The sequence below is a fragment of the Oncorhynchus keta genome, chromosome 25 (genome assembly GCF_023373465.1).
Source record: "Oncorhynchus keta strain PuntledgeMale-10-30-2019 chromosome 25, Oket_V2, whole genome shotgun sequence".
NCBI lineage: Eukaryota > Metazoa > Chordata > Actinopteri > Salmoniformes > Salmonidae > Oncorhynchus > Oncorhynchus keta.
The window spans coordinates 49,176,798-49,191,319 of NC_068445.1; the positions used below are offsets into that span (position 1 = coordinate 49,176,798).

The 14,522-nt window shown below is 49.4% G+C and overlaps 1 protein-coding gene across 1 annotated transcript in view; it reads left to right on the forward strand.

Annotated features, from left to right (window-relative positions):
• tmem8b (transmembrane protein 8B) overlaps positions 1-14,522 on the forward strand; it is a 323,154-nt gene that overhangs the window by 271,257 nt on the left and 37,375 nt on the right. Inside the window, exons 9-11 of the mRNA XM_052479892.1 lie at positions 8,744-8,886; positions 11,006-11,184; positions 12,414-12,560. Coding sequence (XP_052335852.1) covers positions 8,744-8,886; positions 11,006-11,184; positions 12,414-12,560 — 469 coding nt within the window. The remainder of the gene's footprint in view (positions 1-8,743; positions 8,887-11,005; positions 11,185-12,413; positions 12,561-14,522) is intronic.

Here is a 14,522-nt window from a genome sequence, read left to right on the forward strand (position 1 = left end):
GGGGACAGTGTATCAGGGGACAGTGTATCAGGGGACAGTGTATCAGGGACAGTGTATCAGGGGACAGTGTATCAGGGACAGTGTATCAGGGGACAGTGTATCAGGGGACAGTGTATCAGGGGACAGTGTATCAGGGGGACAGTGTATCAGGGGGACAGTGTATCAGGGACAGTGTATCAGGGGACAGGATCAGGGGATCAGGGGACAGTGTATCAGGGGACAGTGTATCAGGGGACAGTGTATCAGGGGACAGTGTATCAGGGGACAGTGTATCAGGGGACAGTGTATCAGGGGACAGTGTATCAGGGACAGTGTATCAGGGGACAGTGTATCAGGGGACAGTGTATCAGGGGACAGTGTATCAGGGGACAGTGTATCAGGGGACAGTGTATCAGGGGACAGTGTATCAGGGACAGTGTATCAGGGGACAGTGTATCAGGGGACAGTGTATCAGGGGACAGTGTATCAGGGGACAGTGTATCAGGGACAGTGTATCAGGGGACAGTGTATCAGGGGACAGTGTATCAGGGGACAGTGTATCAGGGGACAGTGTATCAGGGGACAGTGTATCAGGGACAGTGTATCAGGGACAGTGTATCAGGGGGACAGTGTATCAGGGGACAGTGTATCAGGGACAGTGTATCAGGGGACAGTGTATCAGGGGACAGTGTATCAGGGGACAGTGTATCAGGGGACAGTGTATCAGGGGACAGTGTATCAGGGACAGTGTATCAGGGACAGTGTATCAGGGGACAGTGTATCAGGGGACAGTGTATCAGGGGACAGTGTATCAGGGGACAGTGTATCAGGGGACAGTGTATCAGGGGACAGTGTATCAGGGGACAGTGTATCAGGGGACAGTGTATCAGGGGACAGTGTATCAGGGGACAGTGTATCAGGGGACAGTGTATCAGGGGACAGTGTATCAGGGACAGTGTATCAGGGGACAGTGTATCAGGGGACAGTGGGGGACAGTGTATCAGGGGACAGTGTATCAGGGGACAGTGTATCAGGGGACAGTGTATCAGGGGACAGTGTATCAGGGGACAGTGTATCAGGGGACAGTGTATCAGGGGACAGTGTATCAGGGGACAGTGTATCAGGGGACAGTGTATCAGGGGACAGTGTATCAGGGGACAGTGTATCAGGGGACAGTGTATCAGGGGACAGTGTATCAGGGGACAGTGTATCAGGGGACAGTGTATCAGGGACAGTGTATCAGGGGACAGTGTATCAGGGGACAGTGTATCAGGGGACAGTGTATCAGGGGACAGTGTATCAGGGGACAGTGTATCAGGGGACAGTGTATCAGGGGACAGTGTATCAGGGGACAGTGTATCAGGGGACAGTGTATCAGGGACAGTGTATCAGGGACAGTGTATCAGGGGACAGTGTATCAGGGGACAGTGTATCAGGGGACAGTGTATCAGGGACAGTGTATCAGGGGACAGTGTATCAGGGGACAGTGTATCAGGGGACAGTGTATCAGGGGACAGTGTATCAGGGGACAGTGTATCAGGGGACAGTGTATCAGGGGACAGTGTATCAGGGGACAGTGTATCAGGGGACAGTGTATCAGGGGACAGTGTATCAGGGGACAGTGTATCAGGGGACAGTGTATCAGGGGACAGTGTATCAGGGGACAGTGTATCAGGGACAGTGTATCAGGGGACAGTGTATCAGGGGACAGTGTATCAGGGGACAGTGTATCAGGGGACAGTGTATCAGGGGGGACAGTGTATCAGGGGACAGTGTATCAGGGGACAGTGTATCAGGGGACAGTGTATCAGGGGACAGTGTATCAGGGGACAGTGTATCAGGGACAGTGTATCAGGGACAGTGTATCAGGGGACAGTGTATCAGGGGACAGTGTATCAGGGACAGTGTATCAGGGGACAGTGTATCAGGGGACAGTGTATCAGGGGACAGTGTATCAGGGACAGTGTACAGTGTATCAGGGACAGTGTATCAGGGACAGTGTATCAGGGGACAGTGTATCAGGGGACAGTGTATCAGGGGACAGTGTATCAGGGGACAGTGTATCAGGGGACAGTGTATCAGGGGACAGTGTATCAGGGGACAGTGTATCAGGGGACAGTGTATCAGGGGACAGTGTATCAGGGGACAGTGTATCAGGGACAGTGTATCAGGGGACAGTGTATCAGGGGACAGTGTATCAGGGGACAGTGTATCAGGGGACAGTGTATCAGGGGACAGTGTATCAGGGGACAGTGTATCAGGGGACAGTGTATCAGGGGACAGTGTATCAGGGGACAGTGTATCAGGGACAGTGTATCAGGGGACAGTGTATCAGGGGACAGTGTATCAGGGGGCAGGGGATCAGGGGACAGTGTATCAGGGACAGTGTATCAGGGGACAGTGTATCAGGGGACAGTGTATCAGGGGACAGTGTATCAGGGGACAGTGTATCAGGGGGACAGTGTATCAGGGGACAGTGTATTAGGGGACAGTGTTTGGGGGGACAGTGTATCAGGGGACAGTGTATCAGGGGACAGTGTATCAGGGGACAGTGTATCAGGGGACAGTGTATCAGGGGACAGTGTATCAGGGGGACAGTGTATCAGGGGACAGTGTATCAGGGGGACAGTGTATCAGGGGGACAGTGTATCAGGGGACAGTGTATCAGGGGGACAGTGTATCAGGGGACAGTGTATCAGGGGACAGTGTATCAGGGGTACAGTGTATCAGGGGACAGTGTATCAGGGGACAGTGTATCAGGGGACAGTGTATCAGGGGACAGTGTATCAGGGGACAGTGTATCAGGGGACAGTGTATCAGGGGACAGTGTATCAGGGGACAGTGTATCAGGGGACAGTGTATCAGGGGACAGTGTATCAGGGGACAGTGTATCAGGGGACAGTGTATCAGGGGGACAGTGTATCAGGGGACAGTGTATCAGGGGACAGTGTATCAGGGGACAGTGTATCAGGGGACAGTGTATCAGGGGACAGTGTATCAGGGGACAGTGTATCAGGGGACAGTGTATCAGGGGACAGTGTATCAGGGGACAGTGTATCAGGGGACAGTGTATCAGGGGACAGTGTATCAGGGGACAGTGTATCAGGGGACAGTGTATCAGGGGACAGTGTATCAGGGGACAGTGTATCAGGGGACAGTGTATCAGGGGACAGTGTATCAGGGGACAGTGTATCAGGGGACAGTGTATCAGGGGACAGTGTATCAGGGGGACAGTGTATCAGGGGACAGTGTATCAGGGGACAGTGTATCAGGGGACAGTGTATCAGGGGACAGTGTATCAGGGGACAGTGTATCAGGGGACAGTGTATCAGGGGACAGTGTATCAGGGGACAGTGTATCAGGGGACAGTGTATCAGGGGACAGTGTATCAGGGGACAGTGTATCAGGGGACAGTGTATCAGGGGGACAGTGTATCAGGGGACAGTGTATCAGGGGGACAGTGTATCAGGGGACAGTGTATCAGGGGACAGTGTATCAGGGGACAGTGTATCAGGGGACAGTGTATCAGGGGACAGTGTATCAGGGGACAGTGTATCAGGGGACAGTGTATCAGGGGACAGTGTATCAGGGGACAGTGTATCAGGGACAGTGTATCAGGGGACAGTGTATCAGGGGACAGTGTATCAGGGGACAGTGTATCAGGGGACAGTGTATCAGGGGACAGTGTATCAGGGGACAGTGTATCAGGGGACAGTGTATCAGGACAGGATCACAGTGTATCAGGGGACAGTGTATCAGGGGACAGTGTATCAGGGGACAGTGTATCAGGGGACAGTGTATCAGGGGACAGTGTATCAGGGGACAGTGTATCAGGGGACAGTGTATCAGGGGACAGTGTATCAGGGGACAGTGTATCAGGGGACAGTGTATCAGGGGACAGTGTATCAGGGGACAGTGTATCAGGGGACAGTGTATCAGGGACAGTGTATCAGGGGACAGTGTATCAGGGGACAGTGTATCAGGGGACAGTGTATCAGGGGACAGTGTATCAGGGGACAGTGTATCAGGGACAGTGTATCAGGGGACAGTGTATCAGGGGACAGTGTGTATCAGGGGACAGTGTATCAGGAGACAGTGTATGTAGGGGACAGTGTATCAGGGGGGACAGTGTATCAGGGGACAGTGTATCAGGGGACAGTGTATCAGGGGGACAGTGTATCAGGGGACAGTGTATCAGGGGACAGTGTATCAGGGGACAGTGTATCAGGGGACAGTGTATCAGGAGGACAGTGTATCAGGGACAGACAGTGTATCAGGGGACAGTGTATCAGGGGACAGTGTATCAGGGGACAGTGTATCAGGGGGACAGTGTATCAGGGGACAGTGTATCAGGGGACAGTGTATCAGGGGACAGTGTATAAGGGGACAGTGTATCAGGGGACAGTGTATCAGGGGACAGTGTATCAGGGGACAGTGTATCAGGGGGACAGTGTATCAGGGGACAGTGTATCAGGGGACAGTGTATCAGGGGACAGTGTATCAGGAGACAGTGTATCAGGGGACAGTGTATCAGGGGACAGTGTATCAGGGACAGTGTATCAGGGACAGTGTATCAGGGGACAGTGTATCAGGGGACAGTGTATCAGGGGACAGTGTATCAGGGGACAGTGTATCAGGGGACAGTGTATCAGGGGACAGTGTATCAGGGGACAGTGTATCAGGGGACAGTGTATCAGGGGACAGTGTATCAGGGGACAGTGTATCAGGGGACAGTGTATCAGGGGACAGTGTATCAGGGGACAGTGTATCAGGGGACAGTGTATCAGGGGACAGTGTATCAGGGGACAGTGTATCAGGGGACAGTATATCAGGGGGACAGTGTATCAGGGGACAGTGTATCAGGGGACAGTGTATCAGGGGACAGTGTATCAGGGGACAGTGTATCAGGGGACAGTGTATCAGGGGTGTATCACAGTGTATCAGGGGACAGTGTATCAGGGGACAGTGTATCAGGGACAGACAGTGTATCAGGGACAGTGTATCAGGGGACAGTGTATCAGGGGACAGTGTATCAGGGGACAGTGTATCAGGGGACAGTGTATCAGGGGACAGTGTATCAGGGGACAGTGTATCAGGGACAGTGTATCAGGGGACAGTGTATCAGGGGACAGTGTATCAGGGGACAGTGTATCAGGGACAGTGTATCAGGTGTATCAGGGGACAGTGTATCAGGGGACAGTGTATCAGGGGACAGTGTATCAGGGGACAGTGTATCAGGGGGACAGTGTATCAGGGGACAGTGGACAGTCAGGGGACAGTGTATCAGGGGACAGTGTATCAGGGACAGTGGGGACAGTATCAGGGGACAGTGTATCAGGGGGACAGTGTATCAGGGGACAGTGTATCAGGGGACAGTGTATCAGGGGACAGTGTATCAGGGGACAGTGTATCAGGGACAGTGTATCAGGGGACAGTGTATCAGGGGACAGTGTATCAGGGGACAGTGTATCAGGGGACAGTGTATCAGGGGACAGTGTATCAGGGGACAGTGTATCAGGGGACAGTGTATCAGGGGACAGTGTATCAGGGGACAGTGGACAGTGTATCAGGGGACAGTGTATCAGGGACAGTGTATCAGGGGACAGTGTATCAGGGGACAGTGTATCAGGGGACAGTGTATCAGGGGACAGTGTATCAGGGGACAGTGTGTATCAGGGGACAGTGTATCAGGGGGACAGTGTATCAGGAGACAGTCAGGGGACAGTGTATCAGGGGACAGTGTATCAGGGGACAGTGTATCAGGGGACAGTGTATCAGGAGACAGTCAGGGGACAGTGTATCAGGGGACAGTGTATCAGGGGGACAGTGTATCAGGGGACAGTGTATCAGGAGACAGTCAGGGGACAGTGTATCAGGGGGACAGTGTATCAGGGGGACAGTGTATCAGGGGGACAGTGTATCAGGGGACAGTGTATCAGTCAGGGGACAGTGTATCAGGGGACAGTGTATCAGGGGTGTATCAGGGGACAGTGTATCAGGGGACAGTGTATCAGGAGACAGTCAGGGGACAGTGTATCAGGGGACAGTGTATCAGGGGACAGTGTATCAGGGGACAGTGTATCAGGGGACAGTATCAGGGGACAGTGTATCAGGGGACAGTGTATCAGGGGACAGTGTATCAGGGGACAGTGTATCAGGGACAGTGTATCAGGGGACAGTGTATCAGGGGACAGTGTATCAGGGGTGTATCACAGTGTATCAGGGGACAGTGTATCAGGGGACAGTGTATCAGGGGACAGTCAGGGGACAGTGTATCAGGGGACAGTGTATCAGGGGACAGTGTATCAGGGGACAGTGTATCAGGGGACAGTGTATCAGGGGACAGTGTATCAGGGGACAGTGTATCAGGGGACAGTGTATCAGGGGACAGTGTATCAGGGGACAGTGTATCAGGGGACAGTGTATCAGGGGACAGTGTATCAGGGGACAGTGTATCAGGGGACAGTGTATCAGGGGACAGTGTATCAGGGGACAGTGTATCAGGGGACAGTGTATCAGGGGACAGTGTATCAGGGGACAGTGTATCAGGGGACAGTGTATCAGGGGGACAGTGTATCAGGGGACAGTGTATCAGGGGGACAGTGTATCAGGGGACAGTGTATCAGGGGACAGTGTATCAGGGGACAGTGTATCAGGGGGACAGTGTATCAGGGGACAGTGTATCAGGGGACAGTGTATCAGGGGGACAGGGGGGACAGTGTATCAGTGTATCAGGGGACAGTGGGACAGTGTCAGGGGACAGTGTATCAGGGGACAGTGTATCAGGGGGACAGTGTATCAGGGGACAGTGTATCAGGGGACAGTGTATCAGGGGACAGTGTATCAGGGGACAGTGTATCAGGGGACAGTGTATCAGGGGACAGTGTATCAGGGGGACAGTGTATCAGGGGACAGTGTATCAGGGGACAGTGTATCATCAGGGGACAGTGTATCAGGGGACAGTGTATCAGGGGACAGTGTATCAGGGGACAGTGTATCAGGGACAGTGTATCAGGGACAGTGTATCAGGGGACAGTGTATCAGGGGGACAGTGTATCAGGGGACAGTGTATCAGGGGACAGTCAGGGGACAGTGTATCAGGGGACAGTGTATCAGGGGACAGTGTATCAGGGGGACAGTGTATCAGGGGACAGTGTATCAGGGGACAGTGTATCAGGGGACAGTGTATCAGGGGGACAGTGTATCAGGGGGACAGTGTATCAGGGGGACAGTGTATCAGGGGGACAGTGTATCAGGGGGACAGTGTATCAGGGGACAGTGTATCAGGGGACAGTCAGGGGACAGTGTATCAGGGGACAGTGTATCAGGGGGACAGTGTATCAGGGGACAGTGTATCAGGGGACAGTGTATCAGGGGACAGTGTATCAGGGGACAGTGTATCAGGAGACAGTCAGGGGACAGTGTATCAGGGGACAGTGTATCAGGGGACAGTGTATCAGGGGACAGTGTATCAGGAGACAGTCAGGGGACAGTGTATCAGGGGACAGTGTATCAGGAGACATCAGGGGACAGTGTATCAGGGTGTATCAGGGACAGTGTATCAGGGGACAGTGTATCAGGGGGACAGTGTATCAGGGGACAGTGTATCAGGGGACAGTGTATCAGGGGACAGTGTATCAGGGGACAGTGTATCAGGGGACAGTGTATCAGGGGACAGTGTATCAGGGGACAGTGTATCAGGGGACAGTGTATCAGGAGACAGTCAGGGGACAGTGTATCAGGGGACAGTGTATCAGGGGGACAGTGTATCAGGGGACAGTGTATCAGGAGACAGTCAGGGGACAGTGTATCAGGGGACAGTGTATCAGGGGACAGTGTATCAGGGGACAGTGTATCAGGACAGGACAGTGTATCAGGGGGACACAGTGTATCAGGGGACAGTGTATCAGGGGACAGGGGACAGTGTATCAGGGGCCAGTGTATCAGGGGACAGTGTATCAGGGGACAGTGTATCAGGGGACAGTGTATCAGGGGACAGTGTATCAGGGGGACAGTGTATCAGGGACAGTGTATCAGGGGACAGTGTATCAGGGGACAGTGTATCAGGGACAGTGTATCAGGGGACAGTGTATCAGGAGACAGTGTATCAGGGGACAGTGTATCAGGGGACAGTGTATCAGGGGACAGTGTATCAGGGACAGTGTATCAGGGACAGTGTATCAGGGGACAGTGTATCAGGGGACAGTGGGGGACAGTGTATCAGGGGACAGTGTATCAGGGGACAGTGTATCAGGGGACAGTGTATCAGGGTGACAGTGTATCAGGGGTGTATCAGGGGACAGTGTATCAGGGGGACAGTGTATCAGGGGACAGTGTATCAGGGGGACAGTGTATCAGGGGGACAGTGTATCAGGGGACAGTGTATCAGGGGACAGTGTATCAGGGGACAGTGTATCAGGGGGACAGTGTGTACTCTAACATAATATAATAATAATAATATAATATATGCCATTTAGCTGACGCTTTTATCCAAAGCGACTTACAGTCATGTGTGCATACATTCTACGTATGGGTGGTCCCGGGAATCGAACCCACTACCCTGGCGTTACAAGCGCCATGCTCTACCAACTGAGCCACAGAAGGACCACCCATAAGGACCACCCAAAAGCAGACTGCATTTGATTTGATTTGATTGCTGAGACAGTCGTCTCTCCATAACTGGGACTAAATGTAAAATGAACAAAAATACTTCATATTTTTTTTTCCATTTGATGTGTGTGTGATGTCAATGTTTGTTGTCCAGGTTTGAGCCATGTTCCAACATGACAGCGGAGGTGTACCTGCGCTCCTACCTGACCCCCTGCATCAATGACTGTGGGACCTACGGACAGTGCAAACTGCTACGTACTAACAACTATCTGTACGCTGCCTGCGAGTGCAAAGCAGGTGACTAAGGTTCAAATCCAAGTTGATTGGTCGGGCACATATTCAGAGATGTTATCGCAGGTACAACAACATGCTTCTGTTGTTACTCCAACAGCGCAGCTATTATAGCCCATTTACTAGTATAGAAATGCATTGAGGAACACGTTCACGAGTAAAAAAAAATGTTTCTGAAGTGTCTGTCCTATATCTAGGAGATATAGTGCCTTCGGAAGGTATTCCGACCCTTTGACTTTATCCACATTTTGTTACGTTACAGCCTTATTCTAAAATGGATTAAATAGTTTTTTCCCCCTTCTGAAATATCACATTTACATAAGTATTCAGACCTTTTACTCAGTACTTTGTTGAAGCACCTTTGGCAGTGATTACAGCCTTGAGTCTTCTTGGGTTTGACGCTACAAGCTTGTCACACCTGTATTTGGGGAGTTTCTCCCATTCTTCTCTGCAGATCCTCTCAAGGTCTGTCAGGTTGGATGGGGAGCGTTTCTGCACAGATGTTTTCAGGTCTCTCCAGAGATGTTCGATCAGGTTCAAGGCCATGGTCTGGCTGGGCCAGTCAAGGACATTCAGAGACTTGACCCGAAGCCACTCCTGCATTGTCGTGGCTGTGTGCTTCGGGTTGTTGTCCAACCTTTGCCCCAGTCTGGGGTCCTGAGCTCTAACCACTAGGCTACCTGCTGCCCATATGATGGGCTGTCCCCAGGTGTACATGTAGGTAGGAGTAAAGTGACTATGTGCGAGGGGGGTCAATGTAAATAGTCTGAGTAGCCATTTGATTAATTGTTCAGCAGTCTTATATCTTGGGGGTAGAAGCTGTTCAGGAGCCTTTTGGACCTAGACATGTCGCTCCCGTGCGGTAGCAGAGAGAACAGTCTATGACTTGGGTGGCTGGGTTCTTTGACAATTTTTAGGGCCTTCCTCTGACACCGCCATGACAGTTTGCTGGTGATGTTTGCTGGTGATGTAGACACTAAGGAACTTGAAGTCCTCAACCTGCATAGCGGAGAACGTACGGTGGGATTCGAAATGGACAGTGATCTGTTTGTTAACTTGGCATTCGAAGACCTTAGAAATGCAGGGTTGGATAGATATAGGTCTGTAACAGTTTGGGTCTAGAGTGTCTGCCCCTTTGAAGAGGGGGATGACCGCGGCAGCTTTCCAATATTTAGGATTCTCAGACGATACGAAAGAGAGGTTGAACGGTTAGTGATAGGGGTTGCAAAAATTGCGGCAGATACATTTAGAAAGAAAGGGTCCAGATTGTCTAACCCAGCTGATATATAGGGGTTCAGATTTTGCAGCTCTTTCAGAACATCAACTGTCTGGGTGAAGGAGAAATGGGAGAGAATTGGGCAAGTTTCTTTGGGGGTTCAGTGCTGTTGACCGGCCTAGGGGTATCCAGGTGGAAAGCATGGCCAGCCATAGAAAAATGCTTATTGAAATTCTCAATTATCATGGATTTGTCAGTGGTGACAGTGTTTCCTATCTTCAGTGCAGTGGGCAGTTGGGAGGAGGTGTTCTTATTTTCCATGGACTTTACATTGTCCTTTTTGGAGTTTGGCTACAGGATACAGATTTCTGTTAGAAAAATGTAGCCTTTGCTTTCCTAACTGCCTGTATATATTGGTTCCTAACTTCCCTGAAAAGTTGCATATCGTGGGGGCTATTCGATGCACACCAAACTAGGAGGCACACACAGGTTCCACTGGCTCCAAAATGGGCTTACAGAAGCCACCTTTTCCCCTAATACCTGAGACGCTTGAACTGTCAGAGCCTCATGAGGCCTGAACTGTCAGAGCCCCATATAAGGAACCTGAACCTGCTGCAACTTGGCTTTGCACACTGACATGCTGCTACTGCAGCCCAAGTCCATAGACCCCATGGTTCCAAGAACAATACTTACCTTATGAGCCTGAAATGTCAGAACTCATACAAGGAACCGCCAAAACAACAAGTCCAAAACAACAGAACTCTTGATCCGAATCTGACCCCAACCTTGTACTGTACTATACTACCCTGGTTAGTTAGCATACTTTTCTTGTAAACATGTGTGTGTTTGCGTTATAATGTGTGTGTGTCTGTGTCTACGTTAACCTGTCTCTCCTGTCTGTGGGTCCAGGCTGGGACGGCTGGGGCTGTACAGACCCCTCAGAGGCGTATTCCTATAGTTTCCAGCTCCTGTCCACCTTGCTGCTCTGCCTCAGTAACCTGATGTTCGTTCCTCCTGTGGTGATCGCTGTCCGCGGCCACTACCTTCTGGAGGCCTCTGTGTACATCTTCACCATGTTCTTTTCTACTGTGAGTCACACTCACACACACACACACACACACACACACACACACACACACACACACACACACACACACACACACACACACACACACACACACACACACACACACACACACACACACACACACACACACACACACTACACACACACACACAACACACACACACACACACACACACACACATCACACACACACACTCTCACACTCATACACACACCTAAACACACTCTCTCTCTCACACTCATACACACACCTAAACACACTCTCTCTCTCACCCCCAAACACACACACACACACCCACCCACCGACCCACACACACACACACACACACTGACCCACACGCACACACACACTGACCCACACACACACACACACATTTTATTGTCATTATGAAGAATACTTAACAGTGAATAACATTGGTGAAAACAGACATCCTTGTCTAGTTCCTCTTTGCAGCTGTAATGGTTAAGATACGTGTTGCAACATTTTACTCGTAACCTTCTCATATGTTGCATACGATACCCAGGGTAGAGAGATGTGTTTAAACTTGTCATTTAGGACTCTGGAGTTTAATACGATACCCAGGGTAGAGGGGCGGCAGGGTAGCCTCCTGGTTAGAGCGTTGGACTAGTAACCGGAAGGTGAGAAGCAACATCGTGTCCTGGCTGATGAGAAGCAACATCGTGTCCTGGCTGATGAGAAGCAACATCGTGTCCTGGCTGATGAGAAGCAACATCGTGTCCTGGCTGATTAGAAATTTCCATTAGTCTCACTTGGAATTTTCGTCAACAAAAATGAAAAGCATTTGTCTCGTTATCGTCATTAGTTTTATTCAAAAAAAAAAGTTATTATTGATGAAATGAAATGAACACTGGTGTAATGGAACACCGACATGAAAAATATTACTGATATTAAGTACTCAGACAATGTTTCTACATAACCCAACATGAAGATATACAGTTATTCACTACAAGGCTCTCTACCACCATCATGCTTCACCATAGGGATGGTGCCAGGTTCCCCATTCATGGCCTGCTCATTATGGGATAGAAAAGCATGTGAACAATACACACTCCATGTTTTCAAAACTGAATACTTCACATTATCATCCTTATTTTTATGAATGTATTTTATTTATTCCAGTTCTACCATTTTATTATTTTCTTAACTGTGTTCTATTCTAGTTCTACAATGCTACAGTATTTAATGTTATATATTGTGTATAATTTCAGTTCTACCATGCGTGTGACCAGCCTGGTATCGTGGTGTTCTGTATCATGGAATACGATGTTCTCCAGTTCTGTGACTTTCTGGGTTCCCTCATGTCTGTCTGGGTCACCGTCATCTCTATGGCCCGGCTCAAGTCTATCATCAAACAGGTTAGTGCTCTATCCAACTCTATGCCTAGGTTCAAGTCTATCATTAAACAAGTTAGTGCTCTATCCAACTCTATGCCCAGGTTCAAGTCTATCATTAAACAGGTTAGTGCTCTATCCAACTCTATGCCCAGGTTCAAGTCTATCATTAAACAGGTTAGTGCTCTATCCAACTCTATGCCCAGGTTCAAGTCTTTATCATTAAACAGGTTAGTGCTCTATCCAACTCTATGCCCAGGTTCAAGTCTATCATTAAACAGGTTAGTGCTCTATCCAACTCTATGCCCAGGCTCAAGTCTATCATTAAACAGGTTAGTGCTCTATCCAACTCTATGCCCAGGTTCAAGTCTATCATTAAACAGGTTAGTGCTCTATCCAACTCTATGCCCAGGTTCAAGTCTATCATTAAACAGGTTAGTGCTCTATCCAACTCTATGCCCAGGCTCAATTCTATCATTAAACAGGTTCTCAGTGCTCTATCCAACCTCTATGCCCAGGTTCAAGTCTATCAAAACCTAAACAGGTTAGTGCTCTATCCAACTCTATGCCCAGGTTCAAGTCTATCATTAAACAGGTTAGTGCTCTATCCAACTCTATGCCCAGGTTCAAGTCTATCATGAAACAGGTTAGTGCTCTATCCAACTCTATGCCCAGGTTCAAGTCTATCATTAAACAGGTTAGTGCTCTATCCAACTCTATGCCCAGGCTCAAGTCTATCATTAAACAGGTTAGACAGGAGGGTCAACTCTATGCCCAGGTTCAAGTCTATCATTAAACAGGTTAGTGCTCTATCTATAATGACATCACAATACCCCATAATAACATCACAATACCCCATAATGACAAAGCGGAAACAGGTTTTTAGACATTTTTGCAAATGTATTAAACATTTAAAAACAGAAATACCTTACTTATATAAGTATTCAGATGCTTTGCTACGAGACTCAAAATTGTGCACAAGGATGGCGCCGACAGAGATGGTCGCCTCGCTTCATGTTCTCAAGAAACTGTGCAGTATTTAGTTTTTTTATGTATGATTTCATACATTGTTACCCCAGAAAATCTGAAGTCTTATTACATACAGCCGGGAAGAACTACAGGATATAAGAGCAACGTCAACTTACCAAAATTACGACCAGGAATACGACTTTCCCGAAGCAGATCCTCTGTTTGGTCCACCACCCAGAACACTGGATCAGATCCCAGTAGGCGACCCAAAACAACAGCGCCGCAGAAGGGGCAGACGGAGTGGTCTTCTGGTCAGGCTCCGTAGACGGGCTCATTGCTCACCGCTCCCGAGTATACTACTCGCCAATGTCCAGTCTCGTGACAATCTCTAGACAACAAGGTAGATGAAATTCGAGCAAGGGTTGCCTTCCAGAGAGACATCAGAGACTGTAACGTTCTCTGTTTCTCTGCTCACTCTGGATACGTTATCAGATTCAGTACAGCCACCCGGTTTCTTCATGCATCGCGCTGACAGAAACAAACATCTCTCTGGTAAGAAGAAGGGCGGGGGTGTATGCCTCATGATTAACAAGTCGTGGTGTTATCATAACAATATTCAGGAACTCAAATCCTTCTGTTCACCTAATGATTAACAAGTCGTGGTGTGATCATAACAATATTCAGGAACTCAAATCCTTCTGTTCACCTAATGATTAACAAGTCGTGGTGTGATCATAACAATATTCAGGAACTCAAGTCCTTGTGTTCACCTGACCTAGAATTCCTTACAATCAAATGCCGACCACATTATCTACCAAGAGAATTCCCTTCGATTATAATCACAGTCGTGTACATCCCCCCCAAGCAGACACCTCGACGGCCCTGAAAGAACTTAATTGAACTCTATGTAAACTGGAAACCACATATCCTGAGGCTGCATTTATTGTAGCTGGGGATTTTAACAAAGCTAATCTGAAAACAAGGCTCCCTAATTTTTATCAGCATATCGAATGCCGA